General features: G+C 40.2%; 1 protein-coding gene across 4 annotated transcripts in view; it reads right to left on the bottom strand.

Annotated features, from left to right (window-relative positions):
• The window catches only part of POFUT3 (protein O-fucosyltransferase 3), a 101317-nt gene extending 79141 nt beyond the window's left edge, over positions 1-22176 (bottom strand). For 2 of the 4 annotated variants that reach the window (XM_024765150.1, XM_024765147.1), the window contains exons 1-2: positions 8946-8997; positions 1395-1747 (exon numbers count right to left, since the gene is read on the bottom strand). In XM_024765150.1, coding sequence (XP_024620918.1) covers positions 1395-1475 — 81 coding nt within the window. In that variant the 5' untranslated portion in view covers positions 1476-1747; positions 8946-8997. Of the gene's footprint in view, positions 1-1394; positions 1748-8945; positions 9011-22056 lie in introns of those variants that run through there. The other 2 variants (XM_024765148.1, XM_024765149.1) reach the window with 2 other exon arrangements.
• Positions 22177-22475: the final 299 nt, after the last annotated feature.

Here is a 22475-nt window from a genome sequence, read left to right as displayed (position 1 = left end):
AAGCAGAAAACTTCTGCCCCTCCAGTTCAAGCAGGTCCTGGATACCCACCTCCAAGACAGACAAGCAGGGAGCCAGAATCCCAACCTGGCAGTGGAAGGTGGTGGAAGTACAGGGCAGTACTATCTGCCGAAGTCCTTTTATAAGCATAAGCTCATTCAGTCCTAAGCGAGGAGAAGGGAAGCCCTCCAGAATAACATGCCCAGAGAACACTTCTGTCTCCTTCAGCTCCATGTCTGAAATACTCACATCCACAAATAATCTTTAAAAGTCCTTTTGGATTTTGAAATGGACAGCTGGTCCTTGAGTGGGTGCTAAAATATCTCAACTTGTATTTCTACTTTTAATATCACTGTGAAACTTTTATTTTACTTTGAAATCAGCAGATGAAGTTGAGAATAACCAACTAAATGAAATAAATGGGGGGACTCAGGAAACGTTTCAGGTCACTCACCCCACTACAGACAAATCTATTAATGCAGACGTGTGTGTTCTGCAGAACAACTAGCTTGTCCTCAGAATAGTCACTACTTCTTCAAGAATGGCATCTTTCGGGGACTTCCCTGGTGGCGCAGTGGTTGAGAGTCCGCCTGCCGATGCAGGGGACATGGGTTCGTGCCCCAGTCTGGGAGGATCCCACATGCCGCGGAGCGGCTGGGCCCGTGCACCCCAACTACTGAGCCCGCGCACCACAACTGCTGAGCCCACGTGCTGCAACTACTGAAGCCCGTGCACCTAGAGCCCGTGCTCCGCAATGAGAGAAGCCACCGCAATGAGAAGCCCGTACACCGCAATGAAGAGTAGCCCCCGCTCGCCGCAACTAGAGAGATAAGCCCGCACATAGCAACGAAGACCCAACACAGCCAAAATAATTAATTAATTAAAATTATTTTTAAAAAAACAGAAGGGAGTTTCCTGGCGGTCCAGTGTTTAGGACTCTGTGTTTTTGCTGCCAAGGGCGGGGGTTCAATCCCTGGTCAGAAAACTAAGATCCTGCAAGCCACACAGCAGGGCCAAAATAAGAAAACAAAACAAAACAAATCAAAAACGAATGGTATCTTTCAGAAGGGATCATGACTTGGAGGAAGCCATCCAATTCTGACCCAGTAAGACAGACAGAACTCTACCTTCTGTTACTGTAAAACCAGTACCCTGCAAGAGTCACAAACTGATCCCCTAACCCACTGATTTTCTTTCTACCTGACACATCCACTCACTAAACCTGACACATCCGCTCACTGAACCTCAGTTTCGTCTGTTAAAAAAGAAAGTATTTTCCTTGCTTACATAGAAAATCCTGATCCTGAGAGATGATGCAAAAAGTAAAGTACTTGGAGAGAATGGGGTGGTGGCAAAGGCCCAGGAATCAACCCTGCACAACCCAAATTCTTGGTACCTGGAGTGTGACGAGCAGAAAGACAGTGGCTGTGATGCACAGGCAAGATGCCAGAAGCTTCCTCCTCTGAATCCGCACCATGCTGCCCTGCCCTGGGTGACTGACAGAGGGCTAGCCTGGTTACCAGGTGTTCTCGAGTCTGCCCGCAGCCCAAGACAACTTCACGTGGAGGAACCATCTGGGTGCCAATTTCCTCCACTGCCATTCCTGCTGGGACCTGGTCTCCATGGAGGACTGAGAACTGAGGTTCTGAGTGGGCCTGGCTTGGCATTGAAAAGGAACAGCATGCAGTCTTCTTAAGCGATCATCAGAGCAGCTGGAGTTTCTTTAAACCAGAAGGCATCAAAAAAAATCTGTAACAAATGAGCAATGTTTTAGCCATAGTGCAGAAGATTTCATAAATGTAGTCTTGCAGGGTTACCATGTAGAAACCCAAAGCTTTAAAACTAAAAGGAGCCTTTGAGATCATTTAGACCTAATACCTCACTCACAGATGAGGAAACCAGGACCAGAGAGGTGAAGTGACTTGCCCAAGGTCAGAAAGTCCATTACAGGAGAGTGAGAGATCGACAATCAGGTCCCGAGACTAAAATGATGCTTCCACTTAATTTTCCCTGCCATCAGACTTGAATTCCAAAAGTCATTGACATGTAGTCATTTCCTTCTATCTAAGTTTCAAAAGAGCAGAGAAGTGGAGCAGAAACAACCAGGACTGTCCACCCACTCCTGTAAAAATTAGGGAACAAACAAATCAAAGTTTCAGGCATTGATTAGAAATGGAAAATGATCAACTGACCCCAGTTCCCCCCAAGGAAAACAACTTCAGCTACAACATAAGGAATTCAGATTACTGATTTATTTCTTTAATCTTTTATGGCAAGTGCACTAAAGCAGTGGGTTATATGGGCAGTACGGTTCTCTGGACATCTTGAAATAAGATTTCCATCCATCTGAAATGGATGATCTTTTCCAAAAGTTTTTTAAATGCACTAAATAGTCCCATAGAATGCCTCTTATTCCCGGGGTTCTCTGAGGTCAAATGTCTTGAGCAAATGACCCTGTGGAGTTCAGAGGAAAGCAAGGATCAACATTCCAGAGGAAGGGAGTGCTCCAAGGGTTGATCCTAAGATCTGCCTGTACACCTCTCAGATACAGAATTGAAGATACAATGAGAAATATAAAAAAGATGTAGAATTCTGGCTAAATGCCTTGGCCTTAAAGGTATGCTCCCCTCTCATGCATCTACCTTAATTAACTTTTAAGTCTAGGCTATTTCTTCTCCTCAGAAACAAAATAACTCTTGGTCTCAGAAACAGCCAAAAGCGCAGTTTTCTTCTTTCATCCACGGAAGTCTCACAATCCACAGCGCCTAAGAGAACGGGCTCTAGAGTCAGCCTGCCAGGATTCAAACCTCAACTCCCCAGCCTCTCCTTGATTCAATTCCCAAAATGTAGAAAATAAGGTGCCTAATCAGAGAGTGACTGTGAGAATTCTATGAGATAAAACTGGCAAAACACTTATTTCAGAGCCTGACACATAATAAACAGCCAAGAAATGTTTGCTATCCTCATGTTTAAATATTATTATAATTTTTATCATAGCTTTAAGTGGAAAATGAAGTTGAATTCATATAAAGTATGATACTGACAGATCAACTGGAACTTCACAAGGAGGAAATACTTTGCCAAAGAAAAGGAGATCACGAATATTTGCTGAGTGACCTATTACGTCCTTTCTTAAGTACTCAACATGCATGAGCTCATTCAGTTCTCCCAACAACTCATGAAGTAGCAATTTTTAGCCTCATTTTTAAGGGTAAGAAAACTGAATTTGAAGGAAGTAAGGTAACTTGCCCAAGACTGTAACTTTGGTGAGTAATACAACCAGAAACTAGTCAGACTCCGAAGTTCATACATTTTTTTTTTTGTGGTACACGGGCCTCTCACCGTCGTGCCCTCTCCCGCTGCGGAGCAGAGGCTCCGGAGGCGCAGGCTCAGCGGCCATGGCTCATGGGCCCAGCCGCTCCGCGGCATGTGGGATCCTCCCAGACTGGGGCACGAACCCATGTCCCCTGCATCGGCAGGCGGACTCTCAACCACTGCGCCACCAGGGAAGTCCCACACATTCTTTTTATATTTTGTTAACACAAAGGCTATAAAATTCCCACCAGATAATACTAACACTCACAGCTTATCCGCCTAAATCACAGAAAAAAACCTGTGTACAAAAGCTCTCTGTCAGATGATGTACCAGGGAAAAAAGTATCAAAAGTCCAAAAGAACCTGAAAAGCGCCTTTCCTTCTACTCAGTAGATGCTAGTAGCTATTAATCACATAAAATGGGGAGCTAGCACATTTGGGCACCAATCCTAGCTGTTATTTATATGTAATATACATTTGGACAAGTTGCTAAATCTTTCTAAGCCCCAGTTTCTTCACAGTAAAGAATAAATGTTAATTCATTATTTCTTTCCCTTTTATAACAGAAAGGTTATCTATTTTTTGTTTTATATGCAAAAGCAATTTATTATAACTACAATTAATGTAACCCAGATTAGGTAATGAAATAATATTACCACTTTAAATGGATATAAAGCTAAATCATTTTCAAAAGATTTTTCAATATAACACTCTGCTCAATCTTATCCATTAACCACTTTGTAATGTAGGTACGGCCATTATTATTATTCTCGGTTCCCACAAATAAGGAAACAGATCCTTGGTAAGTTTAAGTGATTTACCCACGATCATAGTTTTTAAAGATGACGTGGGTCTAGAAATCAGGTCACCTGACTCCAAGATCAGTGGAAAAGAAAGAGAAGGGGAAAATAGTGACAGCTTGTTAAGAGTACAAAAGAATCAGGAATAAAGGAAAACAAAAGATGGAGAGAGTGTGTGAGGACACAGTTTGGGATATTTTTACAGCTAGTACATGGCTCAGATCTGTCCTCGGGCCTTTTTAAGTCTTTACATGGCTGTACAAATTATGACAGAAGAATTTAAGGTTACAAATTCCCTTCCATCCAAAGAATCTCAATTTAGGTTATATTCCCCAAACCAGAAGTACATAGTGTGGTCTCAAGGACTGAGCTGTGGGTAAATACCCACCACTAAAGAATAGAATCAGCTAGTATAGATGGTATTATGATTTAGAGCAGGCAGCAATCAACCAGGCCTTGGGGCACATCAACCGAATATACCTATGGCATTAATTACCTGGGAGTTTTTCATCAAGTAAGCAGTTCCCCGGCTGGTGGGACAGATGGGCTTGCAGAGAGCACCGTGAAGGCCAACAAGCTCCAATACAATGGGACTCCAATGGGTCCCCAAGAAGAAAGCTCCCTTCTGTTTCATCGTTGCCCCCAGGGTGAATCTCAGAGTCCTCCAAGAGAGTGCCCCAGAACAGTCCTTCCCAGGCTGGAGTAGTGTGTGTTTGTTCAGACAACCATGCAGATAACATCTGAAATGGACTTACTAACCGACCCTCTTGACCCAAGCACTGAGCCCTGAAATGCATGGTATGGCTGTGTGCACGGCCTGGGGCCGGCCATCTGCCGCCCAGAGAGGGGTCTGGAGCTGAGCGTGACCATCTCACACTCCTGCAAATGCTATTCCATCAAAACCAGCAACACTTTCACTCCAAAATAATTTCAGCGTTGTCCACTTTACTTTGAATTAAAATGGACAGAAGAGAGACTGAACATCTTAAAGTGAATTAGCAGCCTGAGGATACCAGCTTCAAACGTCAGCCACACAGGGCCGGCCCAAGGTGCAGGTTAAGGGTCTCAGAAATGGGACTAAGAAGACTTCCGCCCTGTGTCTCTGAGTGTAAAATGAGAAGCCAACCCTAGGTGACACACACCGGGGAGCTCTGGGAAGCCTCCTTGGATCATCTCTTCTCTAGTGATTGGTGAGTCATTTGGGTTAATGAGCGACTGTCTTAACTGAGTTTAAGGGTATATCAGGGAGAGCCTTTCAAAGGAATGTATCTAATCACCAAACAAATTATTCACACCAAAGTGCCATTTTCAAATAAGTTGACTCTCCCAACCTGTTTTCATTTTATGGCGGGTAAATCCTCAGAGCGTCCCTTTAAGTGGGGTGCTGTCCTGGGAAAGGCTGATGACAAGGCAGGCAGATGCGAAGGTCTAAGGGCCTCCGGACAACTCTCCAGGCAATTTTTAACTAACTCTCTTCAATTCTACTTGTCCTCACGGACACTCCTCATCCATTCCTACTTGATGACTTCAAAAGCTTGATAACTGGGATTTCTACCAGTCTGACCCACTAGCATCCTCCATTCAGCTGTAGAGATGTTGTTGGAATGTAGACTGGATATCTCTCCTCTGATTAAAATCCATCAATGGCTTCCCAAAGAGTTCAAGATAAAGACCAAATTCATCAGTTTAGAAAACAAGACTCCCTGGACCCCGCCCTACTTCTCTAGCTTCTACCACACATACCCTTTGTTCTGGCTGTTCCTGGGATACAGCTCCCTGTTCTGTGCTCTGGTCCCTACCTACAACACCCATACCTCTTTCACTACCATAGCTATTCTCCTGGACGTTCAAGGCTACCTGCTTTGGGAAGGGTTACTCCTCCCTAGTACCAAGTCAGGAGATCTAGATCCATACCTTGTGCTTCTTTCTATCATAGCAGTGGAGAGAACGCTGGGGGGTTTTAGGAAACTCTTTAAAGCTGCTTTATTGGGTACATATAAAACTGTCGAACATTAAAAAGTTGACTAATGTAAACAAAAAAAAAAAGTTGACCAATGTTGTTAATTATCAGAAGACTGTCCTTTGGCCTGATGAGCATGGTGTGATGGTTCCACAGTTTCCACTTTCATCCAGTTTTCTTTATTAACATTTATTTGTGTTAATGTGTTCCTCAACCTTTTTTAATAGACTTCAGATTTTGCTGAGTATTTATTTTTAAGTAGAGTGCTCTGGCTTGCAGATTTCTATCTGGGAAGGTGATCCTCTTGGCCAAGCACACATTGCAGGAGAAACAAAGAGAATAATGAGAGAGAAAGGGATACTGACAGCCTCATGAATCAAGACTGGTGATTAACAGGGGTGATTAACTGGGGGAAGGAAGTTGCAGCACGAGCACCTTTACTTTTCTATTGCAGAACTGAAGGTGATGCCATTCTTAAATTCCAGACACATACTGAAGCACTCAAATTGTACAGTATTTATACAATCTCACTTAGTGGGTCTACTTAATGTAGAAACTAGATAAAAACAAACCCAGACAGACAACTAAATAAAAAGACTCAAATAAAAGCATTCCAAAAAAATAGGTTTTTTAAATGGAGGAGAGGGTCCAAGACTGGGAAAACTCTGTGTCACACTAAGAGCTGAACCAGCACCTCGAGAACACAACTCTTTCTTTCTCGTCTTTTTCCTTGGAAGGTGTTCTTTGTAACTGTTCTTTCTCCAACAAGGGCTTACTGGTTACTCAGTAACAATTTTCCTTCCTGGCAAAAGGTTGTGAATTAAAGGCCCTCACCTCTTTGATCATTCATGTAATCATGAGTGAGGGACCGATTAACAATGACAAAATCTGGCTAATACTTCAGATGCCTAAAGACGAAGGGCTGGACCAGATGATCTTCTGAGGTTGCATCCCAAAACTAAACTCTCTGATCTCATGAATAGTGCCCAAGAGCACCACATAGAAGAAAAATTAATCAAGTAAAGAGACAGTGATCAAGACAATCTGAGTCATCACAAACTAAAGATTTCTGGAAATATATAAAACAAGAAATATTTCTATATGACAAGTTTTAGGATTACTTGATCTTTATTCTCCTTTTGAGTAATTCAACATTAACTTCTGAAAACTCAAATTTTATTCTCAATATCTGAAAAATACTGTAAATAAAGATAAACATTCTTTTTTAATGTTTAAAAACTTATGGTCAAGAACCCTGTTACAAATGTTTATCATAGAATGCTGGTAATTGAATTAGGTACTAGACTTCTTACTGAAATCAACTCTACATTCCAAATTTAGAGAGCATTTAAATATGGGTTGGAAATGTCTGCAAACTGAGCAATAATTACACATATATGAATCACATCATTGTTTGTCCAAACAATACGTTCATTTTCTTTATTTCCTAACTTTAACCCTAGTGTGAATTTTTTTCAAAAAGGTTGTTTTAAGATAAAACTTGAAATCTACTTTTTTTTTTTAGTTGAAGAATTTAAGAAGAGCCATAGAACAGTAACAGCTGAGACTGTATATTTAAATTCACTGTTACACACTGCCATCTAGCAGGAAGGCAGCAAATGAAGAGTCAGGACAGCAATTTCAAAAATGGGGCAGACCTACATGATCCTCGGATGCTAGGACATTGCCTCTGGCTTACAGGCAGGAGAGGGGGAAAGTTCTAACATTGAGGCTAGATTGGTGGCTCTGCCCCTTTATTGTGCAAATACCTGGACCGCTTATTCAATGCAGATAGTAGCCAGGACCCACTTAAGAGTCCCCCTTGGGAGACCACGTGGACCAGGCAGGAGAAACAATGCCCTAGTTGTAGAGTGACATCACTAATAAGCCCACCAGTGGTCATGAGCTTCTAGGGTGTCTCATCTTCAGAGAAGGAAGGATGTATAAGGAGATTGAGGTCCTGAAGACCAACTTGCCAGATTCAAAATTACAAGCAGCCCTCAAATGACATGAACAATCCAAGTCACGACATGCATACTACTCTACCCGACTAACGCAGGGCGCTGTGACAGTTGGGGCCTGCTGGAGCAAAACAGTTATTTTGCGTGGCATTTGCTGTATATTAAAGAAGCGTTAAAGGATCTCCCCAAAATGTCTTAAAATCACACCAATGTTCTTTTTATACATTACACTAGCTGAGTTCTGAGGGCGCTAATCAGGTGCAAAAATACTTAAGAAATGGCTTGCATATGATAAGCAAAGCCTTCAGTGCCGGGGACTGTCGCGGAGCATCTTCTCCGTTAAATACGCAATGCTCTCTACAGCTCGACAGCCAGAATCGCTCCTACTTCAGCACACAAAATTAGCAACAAGTGATTCTCAGTCAAGACACGGGGAAGAAGGAAGCCGTTCACAAAGCACAGAGGCGGAGTTAGGTTCTGGAATTGGTGGGGCTGGGAAGATCGTGGCAGAGGGGGAGGTACAGGAAAACCTTCCTTGGGAGGGGGGTAGGGGTGGAGGCGACGGGAACCCGCGCGCTTCCCGGGGCTCCCGCCGAGGCCCCTGCTCATCACCCGCCTCCCACCTGTGCTTTTCAGCAGCCAGATGGGTTTGCATCTCAGGCAGTGTCCCTGGAAAGCACTGCCCAGGGTTTCCCAAAGCAGACTTGGATTCTTTCTCAGCATACTACTCCGCCTTCCTCGACACACACTCCCGTCTGGGCACAAAGAGGTTTCCTACGGCTGTGAGTCCGGTGGGCAGCGTCCCAGCTCCCGCGCGCGTCGGCCAAGTCTCTTTTCGTTTCTCGGCACCGAGACTCTGCTCCCACCAAGCCACTGCTCAAGCCAGGAAAGACCCAGAGGTTCACACTCACCTCGTCACGGAGAAGTAGGCTCCCACGGCCGGCTGCAGCCCCGCGGTTTTTCACTTTCAGTTTGCGCCCGGCCGGAGTTCAGGCGAAGACTCGGAGAGGAGATTTGGGAAAGGGGATAACCCTCGGCGCGTCCAGGCCCAGCGATCCTGGATCCGGGTTTTCATGGATGCCCCATTTAAAAGCCTGCGGCGCCTCGGTTCTGGAGAAACACACCCCCGCCCCTCACTTGCCAGTCCGGGGCGCGCAACCCTCTCAAGTTCTTGGGAGGCTCCTGAGACCCTCTTTCTTCTGCTTCTCAAACTCTAAGAGTGGAGCTCCTTCAAAGTCACCTATTCAGGAAAATTGAGAACCTTTTAAGCAAATCAGAGGCCTGGGTACCTTTAATCAGCTGCCAGTGTTTGGTAGCCTGAGCAGGATCATTTAGCTCTATTTTACTGACTTTTAGCTACTGAATTCCAAACTCAGAGAACCCAATTAAAATTATTTTGGCCTAGTCTAGACAGGAAGTGATAAACCTAGGGAGGTCTTTCAAGACCTTGGGAGGGCCAGGACTGAGGTGAGGCGTCTAGGGATCAACATTTGAGGAGGGATTGACCCTCAGAGTCATGCACATGTTGGGCACGCTTGCAGGAACCTGACAGTGATTGCTGCCAGAGGCCTGCCTCACTCTCCTCCAGGTCCTGAGAGCTCCAGTGCCAAGCACCTCAATTAACTTCTCTGTACAAGCAGGTTGATAGTAACGATATCAACTTCTAGAAAACACCAAACACAAAGGGAAAGACTGATAAACTGGATGTCATTGAAAGTAAGAAATACTGTTCATCAAAAGACACTATTAAAAGAATTGGAAACAATCCAGGGAGTAGGTGAAGAAATCTGCAATCGATTTATCAAACAAAGAATTCATATTCAGAATAAAGCAAGAACATCTACAGTGCAATAAGGAAAACACAATCTAACAGAAAGGGGGAGGAAAGGGACCAAAGACACACAGCACTGCACCAAAGAGGAATCGAAATAGCCAATGAGTACGTGAAAAGATGCTTAACTTCGTTAACCATTCAGGGAAATGCAACTTAACACAACAATGATATACTGCTTACACACCCACCAAAATGGCTACAGATTTTAAAACTGATAATACAGAGCAAAGGCAAAGCTGTGAAACACATGGAACTCTTGTGCACTCTTAGTGGGGGTGTAATTGTTACAGCCACTTTGGAAAACTTGTCTATCAGTATTTACTAGAGTCAAATAATCTTACTCCAAGGTACATGCCTAGAAAACATGCATACGTATGTACATCAAAAGACAGGTATGTAACGGGGCCACAAAACACACCTTAACATATTTCAAAGAATAGACATCATACAAAATATGGTATTAGACCACAGTAGAATTAAACCAATTAAATCAGTAACAGAAATATTCTAAAATACTTGGCAATATTTTGGAACATCCCCAGATATTTGAAGATTAAACGACACACTTCTAAATAACACATGGGTCAAAGAAAAACTCTCCAGAGAAATCAAAATATTTCGAACCAAATGAAAATGAAAATATAACCTATCAAAATTTGTGGGATGCAGTGGAAGCAGAGCTTAGAGGGAAAATTGTAACACTGAATTATATCATTGAATGTTAGAAAAGAAAACATCTAAAATCAATATGCTAAGCTTCCACTGTAGGAAACTAAAGAAAGGGGAGCAAATTAAATTCAAAGTAAGCAGAAGAGAAGGAATAATAAAAATTAGAGCAGAAATCAATGAAACTGAAAGCAGGGTATTGATAGAAAATCAATGAAACCAAAAGTTGGTTCTTTGAAAAGATCGATAAAATTGACAAACCCTTACCTAGGCTAACCAGTAAAAAAGCGAGAAGACACAAATTACTAATATCAGAAATAAAAAAGGGGCCATTACTACCGGCCCCATGGACATTAAAGATAATAAAGGTCAAGAGAATGAGACAAGTCCAGACTAGGAAAAAATATTTGCCAAAGTTATATATGATAGAGTCCGGTTATCCAAAATATACAAAGAACTCTTAACACTCAACAATAAGAAAGCAAACAACCCAATTAAAAAATGGGCAAAAGACCTGGACACGTCACCAAGGAAAATATATAGATGGCAGATCAGCATATGAAAAGATGGTCAACATCATGTCATCTTGACTACTATAATACCTTCCCAACAGCTCCCTGCTTTCACACTTGCCTCCACATGACAGCCAGAGTGATCCTTTCAAATCACAAATCAGATCATGTCCATATTCCACTCAAAAACAGCCATGTAAAATAAAGTCACGAACTATAAGGTCTTATACGATCTGGCTTTTGGCTACTTCTCCAATTTTCTTTCCCAGTATTCTCCAGCTCACTCACTGCTTTCCACCCACACTGCCCCCTTGCTGTTTCTCAGACACACCAAGCCTGCCCAAACTCAGCCCCTTTGGATTTGCTTGTTCATATGCTTAGAATGGTCATTCCCCAGGCATTTGCATGGCTCACTTTTTACTGTTTCATATCCAGGAAATCGTGGTAGTTTGTGTTTTTCAAGGGATTGTTTCATTTCATCACAATTGTCAGATGTATGTGTGTAAATTTGTTCATAGTATTCCCTCATTATCCATTTGATATTTTTAGTGATATCCCCTGTTCCATTCCTGATATTGGAAATTTATGTCTTTTCTCTTTTTAAATTTGTCGGTCTCTACAAGTTTGTCAATTAATCTTTGCAAAGCACCAGCTCTTTGTTTCACTGATTTTCTCTATTGTTTTCCTGTTTTCAATTTCAATGATTTCTGTCCCTATCTTTATTATTCCTCCCTTCTGCTTGCTTGCGGTTGATTTTGCTCTTCTTTCTCTTGGTTCTTGAGTCAGAAGCTTAGATTATTGGTACTTTTCCTCCTTCCTGATGTATTTGCATTTAATGCCATAAATTTTTCTCTCAGCACTGCATTAGCTGTGTCCCACAAATTTTGAGATGTTGTATTTTTAATTTTCATTCAGTTCAATGTATGCATTGATTTCCCTTGGGACTACATTGATTATTTATAAATATATTATTTACTTTCCACATGTCTGGAAAATTTCCTATTATTCTTCCAGTTATTAATTTCTAGTCTGATTCCATTGTAGGCAGATAACATACTCTGTATGATTTCAATTCTTTTTAAATTTATTGAGGTTTGTTTTATGGCTCAGGATATGGTCTATCTTGGTATATGTTCCATGTACACTTGAAAAGAATGCATTCTATTGTTGAATGGAGTAATTTATAAATGTTGATTAGATCCCATTGATTCATGGTGTTGTTGAGGTCTTCTATATGCTTGCTGCTTTTCTGTCTAGTTGTTCTATCAATTGTTGAAGTGTTCAGCTAAAATTGTGCATTTGTCTATTTCTTCTTTCAGTTCTATCAGTTTTTGCTTTATATATTGAGCACCTCTTTTGTTTGGTGCATACACATTTAGGTTTGCTTTATTTCCCTTTACATTTCTTTACCCTTCACCATTTATAACATAATTGTCTTAAGTACTTCCTCTACATACATTTAGAACCACATTAAACAATGTTATAACTTTTGCTTTAACTGTCAAACATAATTTAGAACATTCAAGAAGAGAAGCAAAACCTACTGTATTTATCCATAATTTTTCTTACCACATTCTTTCTTCCCTCCTGATACTCCAATGTTGATCATTTGATTTCTGTTTAGAGAACTTCCTTTACCCATTCTTTTAGGATACATCTACCAACGACAAATTCTCTTAGTTTTTCATCTGAGCATGTCTTGATTTCTCCTTCATTCCATATTTTTACTGGTTATAGGATTCTAGGTTGGGGTTCTGTCCCATTTCAGAGTTGGGACCAAAATCTTAGGGACATTTTCCTCTTTTGTCATCTCTGTCATAGTATCTGACCCAGACCTTGTGGATTCACAGACACATCTAACTCAAATGTAGTCCTGCTTGGGAGATGTCCAGAGCTTTAATCTGTTTTACTAGTATATTTTATTTTTTAAAGGTGGCTTACTGCTCTGACCCCCAGTTGCACACATGTCCTTTTTTTTTACCAGGTGGCATAAGGGTTGGAGGCATTGTGGCAAGCGGGGAATAAAAGTTCTCTAAAACCCCAACCCCCTACAAAGGCTTATATTCTTTTACATTTTTAGGAGTTGTATAGTCTTGTATTTTACCAAAAACCGTGTTGGGGATAACTTGCATCTTATCTGACCAAATGACTTTCAGAACCTTATATGGTGTCTGGAGCTTTAATTTTCCCCGGGTTCACTGTCCATCTTTTGTTTTTTCTTTTTTTCCCACATGTTTCAGCAAAACCTACAAAGTGTCCTGCAACAGAGGCAAGTCTTCACGTGTTAATATTATATCATTAATGTAACTGGCCCGTTTTACTAATGTGAGGAAGGAGACCAGGGACAGGTCTTGGGTTACCATCCCATGATATATGTGTAACCTGTGTAGGTAACCTGGGGGAAGCACTTGAAAGGTTTATTATTGTCTTTCCCACGTGAAGGCAAGTTGATCTTAGTCATCAGAAATGTGTACTTGTTGGAGCTTTTTTTTTTTTTTATAAATCTCTTTGAAGGTGAAGCACCTTTGTAGAAACACCTTTGTAAAAGCATCACAGTAAAACAATAACTGTCTGTAAATGATAAAAGACTTTAAAATAGCCATGGTTAAAGAGCTGATAAAAATTTTTTAAACACAAAATCTTTGTATTCTGGGCAGACTATATTAAAGGTAAAGAAAAACCTTTGTTCACAATTTTTTAAAAAGCAGAGTAATAATCTAAGAAAAATTTATTCTTTTAACAGAGAGAAAACCAAATTTTAATTTTGTACCATGTACTTTTGACATTAATTTTTTCTTAAATTTAAATAATTTAGTTTAATCTTAGCTTGACCACAAATAAATTTTTAAAGGTTTTTCCTTCACAAATCTTTTGATTTTTACAAAACTTGTGATTTTACAAATCTTTTGTGATTTCCATAAACATTTTGTAACTTTTTATATCTCATTAGGTTTTATCTTTTTAAATTTTGAAATAATAATTTTATTTTAGGACAAAATTATTATCTTTTTAATTTAAAACATGTCCTTTATATCTGTGGACAAAAAGATGTCTGACATTCCAGTAAACAACAAATGTTCCCCACCATCAGTCCATCAGCTACCACAGTCACCCCTGATGGTGCACCCTGAGGGGAATTCAGAATGGAAAAAACAGGATACTGGCCCTAGATAGTTAAGTGCATATCAGTGGAAAAGTTTCAGTGAACCCAGACGCTTGCATCTTCCCATACATAGAAAAGCACTAAAATCATTAACTTGAGATGTCTGTTTTTGTGATTAGCAGTAATCTTTTGAGGTTTGACTACATAGTTTTTGTGTGTTTGTTTTGGTTTGTTTGTTTGTTGCAAAAACTCCTATATTTAGGCTCCTCCCTTACCTCTTTGCAACAGTTCCTCACTAATGTCCTCCAATAAAGCATAATTCTCAGCTTTTACGTTGTGCAACATTTTTTATCTAAAAACAAAACAAAACACATTTTATTTTCTTTACCAGAAGTGCATCTCACCCTTCTTTTACCAGAAACACACATTCTACTTTTTATATACACTGATTTTTTTTCATCCTTATTATTTCTACTAGCTTTGTAAAACAAAAAAAGCAAAACAAACCTTAGTTCTTTTACAAATCGATTTTGGCAAGAGAACTTTTATGAAAAAGCCCTCCATCCATTCACCCACCCCCTTTTTTTTAGTATCTATGGGCAATGTTTTGTTTAACTCCTGGGGTGTTTACGTTTTAAAAACACAGTAAGATTTACAACCACAAGGGACAGAGAACAAATGTAAGTTTTCTCCTAGGCTTTGGGGTAATTGTTATTTAAAGCTTCCCTTTGTATTAGGAGTCAGATGGCAAGAGGCTTTTTGTTCTTTTCTCATCAATCACTTCAACATCCTCCTCTTTTTCTTCTTCTTCCTAGAAACTCCACCTCTTGGTATCCTAACCAGGTTTTGTCACAAGCTCAGGTCTCTAAACTTACCAACCTGCTCTCCCACCCTGTGTGTCAGCCCAGAGCTAGAGAGCAGTGGATACTGCACATCCTTCCGTACCTCAGCTCTTCCTTTAACGTTTCAACTTTCATTTCAGCCTCTAGTTGGGCATCGATGCCAGCCTGAACTGCCCCCAGTAGAGGTCAGCCCCCTGTGGCAGCCACAAGTTTCCCTTCTTTGTCACAGAGCACTCTGCACAGTTCCTTAAACAGCGCATGGCAGCAGCCGGCGTTCTCAGGGCGCCCCCGTACTCATGCATTGCCCCACAGGCATCCCACACATCGGCCACGCCTGCCCACGGAGAGGTGGAGGGCCCACCTGAGATCTCCCCCTGTGGATCCCTCTTTCCTACAGCCCATTTCTTTGGTCTCCTGGCTCACTCTTCCGCTGTTGGTTTGCAGCCTCCCAGGGAGCTTCCTGGGTGAAACGTGAAATCACCACCTTACCCCAGCACCACCGCCACCACAAGCAGGGAAGGGAGAAACCAAAGAGGCAGACCGCTCCAGACTGGTGGGCAGCAGGTTCAATAAGCAAAGAAACTTACATCGAAGGCTGTAAGACAAGTAGATTTCCGTACCCACCCACCAAATCTTACAAGTTTACCCAGAAGTTTAACTGGGCTTGGTCATGTACACAGTCCATGTGGTCTCAACATTGCATGACTGTCTCCAGGCTGTGTCCCTGGGCAGCTTCTAGATTGGGGAAGGCAAGCAGAGGGCACATTTCAAGGACAGGGAGGGAGTGAGCAGCCGCTGAATGCCCGGGTCCAGCTTGAAGGCCAAACCTGGGGTCACGTCTTTCTGATGACCTTTCCCAACACATGGCTATGATGTCATCCAACATATTCCTACATCCCTCCTATTTCACGCAGAATGATATTTAAATCATGAAACTTAATCAGATTCAAAATCAAATTGGTTTTTGGTGAGGATACTTCATAAGTGGAGTTGTGTATATTGCATATATCATATCAGAATAAGAATTTTGGTTTATCCTCTCCATCTGTGATTTTATGATTGATGGGGTGTACTTTGGACATTCTGCTGATGTAAAATGGTATCTAGTTATATTTGTAATTCACGTTTCACAATTATAAGTTAGAATGAGCACATCGTTTCCTGTGTTTATTGACCATCTGTGTTTCTTTTTCTGTGATGTACCTATTCACATATTTTGCCCACTTTCTGTTGATGTTTCTCTCTTTTTTACTGATTAGTAGAAATTCATCATGTGTTCAGGATTCTAATTCTTCTTCAATAATATACATTTCAAATTGCTTATAGTCCCTGTTTTTTCTTTTCATTTTATTTTGACTTTTTAAAAATTAATTAATTTTTATTTTTGGCTGTGTTGGGTCTTTGTTGCTGCACGTGGGCTTTCTCTAGTTGCGGCGAGCAGGCGCTACTCTTCATTGTGGTGCGCAGGCTTCTCATTGCAGTGGCTTCTCTTGTTGCAGAGCATGGGCTATAGGTGCGCAGGCTTCAGCAGTTGTGTCACATGGACTCAGTAGTTGTGTCGCTCAGTCTCAGTAGTTGTGGCGCACAGGCTTAGTTGCTCCGTGGCATGTGGGATCTTCCCGGACCAGGGATCGAACCCATGTCCCCTGCATTGGCAGGTGGATTCTTAACCACTGCACCACCAGGGAAGTCCCTTTATTATGACTTTTAATGCCCACAAGCCTTTCATTTTTGTGAAAGGTTATAATTACTAATCTTTTCCTTTATGGTCTGTGCTATTTGTATCCTAATTAAGAAATCTTTTTCTACACTGAGATCATAATGATATCCTCCTTTATTTTCTTTTTAATATTTTGTTTTCACATTTAGGTCTTTATTCTTCTATGAAAAAATTTTTAGAATATCCAATTTTATCTTTTTCCACATGAATGACCCATTGTCCCAACACAACTTATTCATAATTCATCCAGTCTGCACTAATCAGCAATGCCACCTCTGTCATATATTGGCTTTCCTTCTATGAGTAGAAATGTTTCTGGTTCTCTGTTCTGTTCCACTATTCTCTTTCTAAAACTTGGTGCCATTGCACATTGCTGCAAATACTATATCTTTAAAATAAAAATTTATTTTTAGATGTTGGGGGTAGCTTATTAATTATTTATTTTTGCTGTGTTGGGTCTTTGTTTCTGTGCGAGGGCTTTCTCTAGTTGTGGCAAGCGGGGGCCACTCTTCATTGCCGTGCGCGGGCCTCTCTTGTTGCGGAGCACAGGCTCCAGACGCGGAGGCTCAGCAGTTGTGGCTCACGGGCCTAGTTGCTCCGCGGCATGTGTGATCCTCCTAGACCAGGGCTCGAACCCATGTCCCCTGCATTAGCAGGCAGATTCTCAACCACTGTGCCACCAGGGAAGCCCTAAAATAAATTTTAATATCTTGTCAGGAAATGGTATTCACCTTGTTCATCTGTTCCGTGCCTCACAATTAGGTGTTTTGTAGCAGGACAGCTATCTCCCTTGAAGGTGGTTGATATTACCATTGTTAAAAATTACCAAGAAAGGTTCCAAAGTAGTCTAACTTATTTCTGACCCACCCTACTACCAAGAACAATTGTTAAAGCTGACAGAATATGATGAAAAGATGACAAAATATGAACACTTGCCAGGCTTACATCCTGAAGGGAAGGGAAAGCCAGAGCGGTGAGCCCACTTATACCCTCAAGGAACCTACATTTTGAAGGTGGCAGTCCAAAGGCCTAGAAGGTGAGCAGAAATATGTAGCTGAAAGGATGTTGAGATGCTGAGCAGAGCTTTCAACAGTTTCACAGGGCTGTGGGGAGGAAAAATGGTCTAGGAACCATTAAAAAGGAGGGCAATATATAACTGACTATAATAAAATTTAAGAGACATATGAGACATGTTGAAAAGTTCTAACAGAAGTGTCTTAGTCAATTTTCTACTGATAATAATCGCAACGATAACTCATTCCATAACGTTTTTTTCTTAATACATAAAGCTTTAAGATTACAGGATATTTTTAAAAACTATCTCAATTTATAACAATATTTCTGGTAGGGAATATGATAGGATAATCAATAAAGCACTTCTCAAGATTAAAAATATATTACATTAGGATAAAATTCTGTTGAGGAAATAGAATATATTTTTGTTCAAGAAGAAGGGGAACTATATAATATTTCTGACTGTTAGGGTTTATTCCATTTTTTTAATTAAAGATTTTTGTTTTCAAATCTCTATGATATTTAGGTTCCAAGAATCCAAATGTAATCTTCTAACATGTCCATGTTTATAATATACCATAAATTACATAATTTTAACAATTTAAATTTACGATGAAAATTCCTAGGTATCAGTTTAATAATGTGTGATGGAGCACACAGTTTTCCAAAATTATTTTAGGGAGCACCCCAGAAAAAAATGTCAACATTACAGCTCTAAGGTGATCTCACCAGGTTCACGGTTTTAATAAGCTCCAAGTGTATATCTATAGTGTTATTTCTCCCCTGAATCCAGAGTTGTATACTAACTGCCTTTTCAGCATTTTCACTTGTATATCTAATTTGGCATTTTGAACTTAACAAGTCCAAAACTGACCACCCACCAAATTTGCACACTTCACAGCACATTTTGGTCACCTAGCTAGCTGCTCAGACCCTAAATGGCAGAATCATCATTGACTCTTTGCTTTCTCTCACATTCCACATCCAATCCATCTGCAAATCTTCTGAACCATACCTTAAAAATATATCCTACTACCTTCTAACTACCTAAATTCAACCACTGTTAACATTTGGTGCCATTTGCTTGGCCATTCTTTCTCTGTTGGTCTATGTGTGTGTTTGTGCGTATGTCTGTATATATACACACACACACACACACACACACACCTACACATACATATTTTTTTCTATTTCTTTTAGATCCTTTGCATTTCCATATACACTTCACGATCAGCTTGTCAAATTCTATAAGCATCTTATTGGAATTATGATTTAGAAGGCACCGGATCTATAGATCAAACAGTGGAGAACAGATTTCTTAATGATAGTGAAACATTCAAGTCTTGAACATAATATATCTCTCCACTAAAAAAACTGTCTCAACAAAGTTTTTGAAGTAGAAATCTGGCGTCAGGATTTTTGAAAGCCTCCAGTTTGTTTTACTGTGAAGGCGAGGTTGACTACACTTGTGCCTAATTTGGCCCCAGTCTGCTCCCCAGTCTCATGTCCTTTCTCTCTCCCCTTTTCTCACCACCCTCTGGCCCACACGTTCCCCGTGCTACTCCTTGATCACTCCAAGCATCTTATCTCTGGGACTCTGCATTTGCTCTTTATTTGCCTTAACAGATACTCATATGCTTTCATATGACTTATTCCCTCACTTCACTGAGGTTCCCTAGATATCATTTCCTCTGAATCCTTCTCTGATTACCCATTCTAAAAGAGCATCATCCTTTCCATCTCTGTTCACTGACCTAGCTTTATTATTTTTTTATAACATCACCACTGCCTGACATCACGTCATATAATTTGTTTATTTGCTTACTATCTGTCTCCTCGCTACCAAGTAAGCTCCATGAGAGCATAGATCCTTTTTTTTTTTTCACTGCTGCATCTCCAGCACCTAGAACTGTATCTGGCACATAGCAGGTACTCCAAATTATTTGATGAATTAACTAAAGGCTTTTGGAAGGAGAGGAGTGAAAGAAAACATTTACTTCTCACTTAATAGGCTTTAGAAAATAAACGAGCCTGCATTCTTGTATTACTTGTAATTATTTTTAAAATATATGTCTCACTTTGAGGATGTTTCTATATTCTGCATTTCCATTTGAAGTCCTCACTCTTTAGGGGGAAAACTTGTTAAGAGCCATTTCTACGGTGGTTGCAAGTCAAGTTTATTTACCAAAAAACCGTTACAACTAAAAAACGAACTCAGTAAGTTGCAGAATACAAAATCAATATACAAAAACCTATTGCATTTCTATACACTAATAATGAACTATCAAAAAGAGAAATTAAGAAAACAATCCCATCTACAATTGCATCAAAAAGAATAAAATACCTAGGAATAAATTTAACCAAGGCAGTGAAAGATCTGTACACTAAAACTGTAAGACATTAATAAATGAAACTGAAGAAAATGCAAATAAATGCAAAGCTATTCTGTGCTTATGTATTAGAATTAATATTGTTTAAGTGTCCATACTACCCAAAGCAATCTACAAATTCAGTGCAATCCCTATCAAAATTCCAATGGTATTTTTCAGAGAAATAGAACAATCCTAAAATTTGTATGGAACCACAAAGACCCCAAATAGCCACAACAATCTTGAGAAAGAAGAACAATGCTGGAGGCATCATGCTCCCTGATTTCAAACTACATTATGAAGTTATAGTAATAAAAAAACAGTATGTTATTGGCATGAAAACAAACACACTGATCATTGGAACAGAATACAAAGCCCAAAAATAATCCATGCTTATATGGTCAATTAACATACAACAAAGAGCGAAGAACATACAGTGAAAAAAGGACTATCTCTTCAATAAACAGTGCTGGGAAAACAGGACAGCCACATTCAAAAGAGTAAAACTGGACGACTATCTTACACCATACACAAAAATCAACCCCAAATGGATTAAAGACTTGAATGTAAGACCTAAAACCATAAAGCTCCAAGAAGAAAACGTAGGTGGTAAACTCCTTGTCATCAGTCTTGGCGATGAGTTTTCAGATCTGACACCAAAAGGAAAGGTAACAGGAGCAAAAACAAACAAGTGAGACTACACTAAACTAAAAAGCTTCTGCACAGCAAAGGAAACCATCAACAAAATGAAGAGGCGGCCTACTAAATGGGAAAACATACTTGCAAATCATGTTTGATAGGGGGTTAAAATCCAAAATATATTAAAAGAACTCATACAACTCAATAGCAAATAAAACCCACAAACAATCTGATTAAAAAATGGGCAGAAGATCTGAATAGACATTTTTCCAAAGAAGACACACAAGATGGGCAACAGGTACATGAAAAGATGCTCAACATCACTAATCATCAGGGAAATGGAAATCAAAGACACAATGAAATACCCTCTCACCCACACAAGTGTTGGTGAAAATGTGGAGAAAAGGGAACCCTCTTGCACTGTTGGTGGGAATGTAAATTGGTGCAGCCACTGTGGGGAACAATATGGAAGTTCCTCCAAGAGTTAAAAATAGAACCACCATGTGATCCAGTAATTCCACTTCTGGGTATTTATCCAAAGAAAATGAATACAGTAACTCAAAAAGATGTATGCACTCCCATATTCATTGCAGTATAATTTACCATAGCCAAGATACGGAAACAACCGAAGTGTCTATCAATGGATGAATTTAAAAAGATAATGTAGTATATATGTACAATGGAGTATTACTCAGCCATAAAAAATGAAACCCTACCATTTGCAACAACATGGATGGACCTTGAGAGCATTACACTAAGTTAAATAAGTCAGAGAAAGACAAATACCCTACGATCTTACTTACATATGGAACCTCAAAACAAAACCAAACAACAGAGCTCATACAGAGAACAGATTGGTGGTGGCCAGAGGGGAGGGGTGGGATGGGGGCAAAATGCTCCAAGAGGGACAAAAGGCACAAACTTTCAGTTATAAAATAACTAAGTCATGGGGAGATTATATATATACATATGTCATGGGGATATACATATATATATATAACATATAATCAGCATGGTGACTGTAATTAATCATATTGTTGCAAACTTGAAAGTTGCTGAGAGTAGATTTTTTTAAAAAAATCAGACTTAGTCTGTATTCTAAAACACATACACACAATTTGTACCAATTAAATACAATAAAGTTGAAAGGGGATATAAGTTTTCTTTTTTTAAACAGACAATAGTAAAATACTACAGCCAACTCACTATACACAAAAATCATGAACGGCAGCTTTGCATTACAATCTCCAATATCTTACTCATAACATTTCATGTAATATGTCAATTACACCTCAATTAAAAAAAATTATTTACGGGACTCACCTGTTGGTGGTGAGCAGGGACGGAGTGTTATAGTAAATCATACTGAAAACACACACTATTTCCCCTACTTAATTCAGGGAGTGTGCTGTAGCCCAGGTGGTGAGTCTCGTCCAGCTTTTGAGTTCTTCCACATTTTCCAAACTTCCAATCCAGTTTTAAACTTGATTTTACTAACATAAAAGGGTACGGGTATTTCTAGTATGACTTTCCTCTGGTCTCTAAACCAGCCTTGCATAAGGCAGTAGGCTAGTGACAACCATCACACTGGTTCTTTACGAAGCAATGTAAACTATGCTTTTAACATACTGTTACCAAATCCAAGCTCCTACTGCCCGCTGCATGGCAGGCCAATGAATCAAAAGATGAGTTACTGGGCTTCCCTGGTGGCGCAGTGGTTGGGAGTCCGCCTGCCGATGCAG

Source organism: Neophocaena asiaeorientalis, unplaced genomic scaffold, assembly GCF_003031525.2.
Source record: "Neophocaena asiaeorientalis asiaeorientalis breed wild unplaced genomic scaffold, Neophocaena_asiaeorientalis_V1.1 scaffold14, whole genome shotgun sequence".
Classification (NCBI taxonomy): domain Eukaryota; kingdom Metazoa; phylum Chordata; class Mammalia; order Artiodactyla; family Phocoenidae; genus Neophocaena; species Neophocaena asiaeorientalis.
Note: the sequence above shows the minus strand (reverse complement) of the source record. Positions and strands in the feature narration are given on the sequence as shown.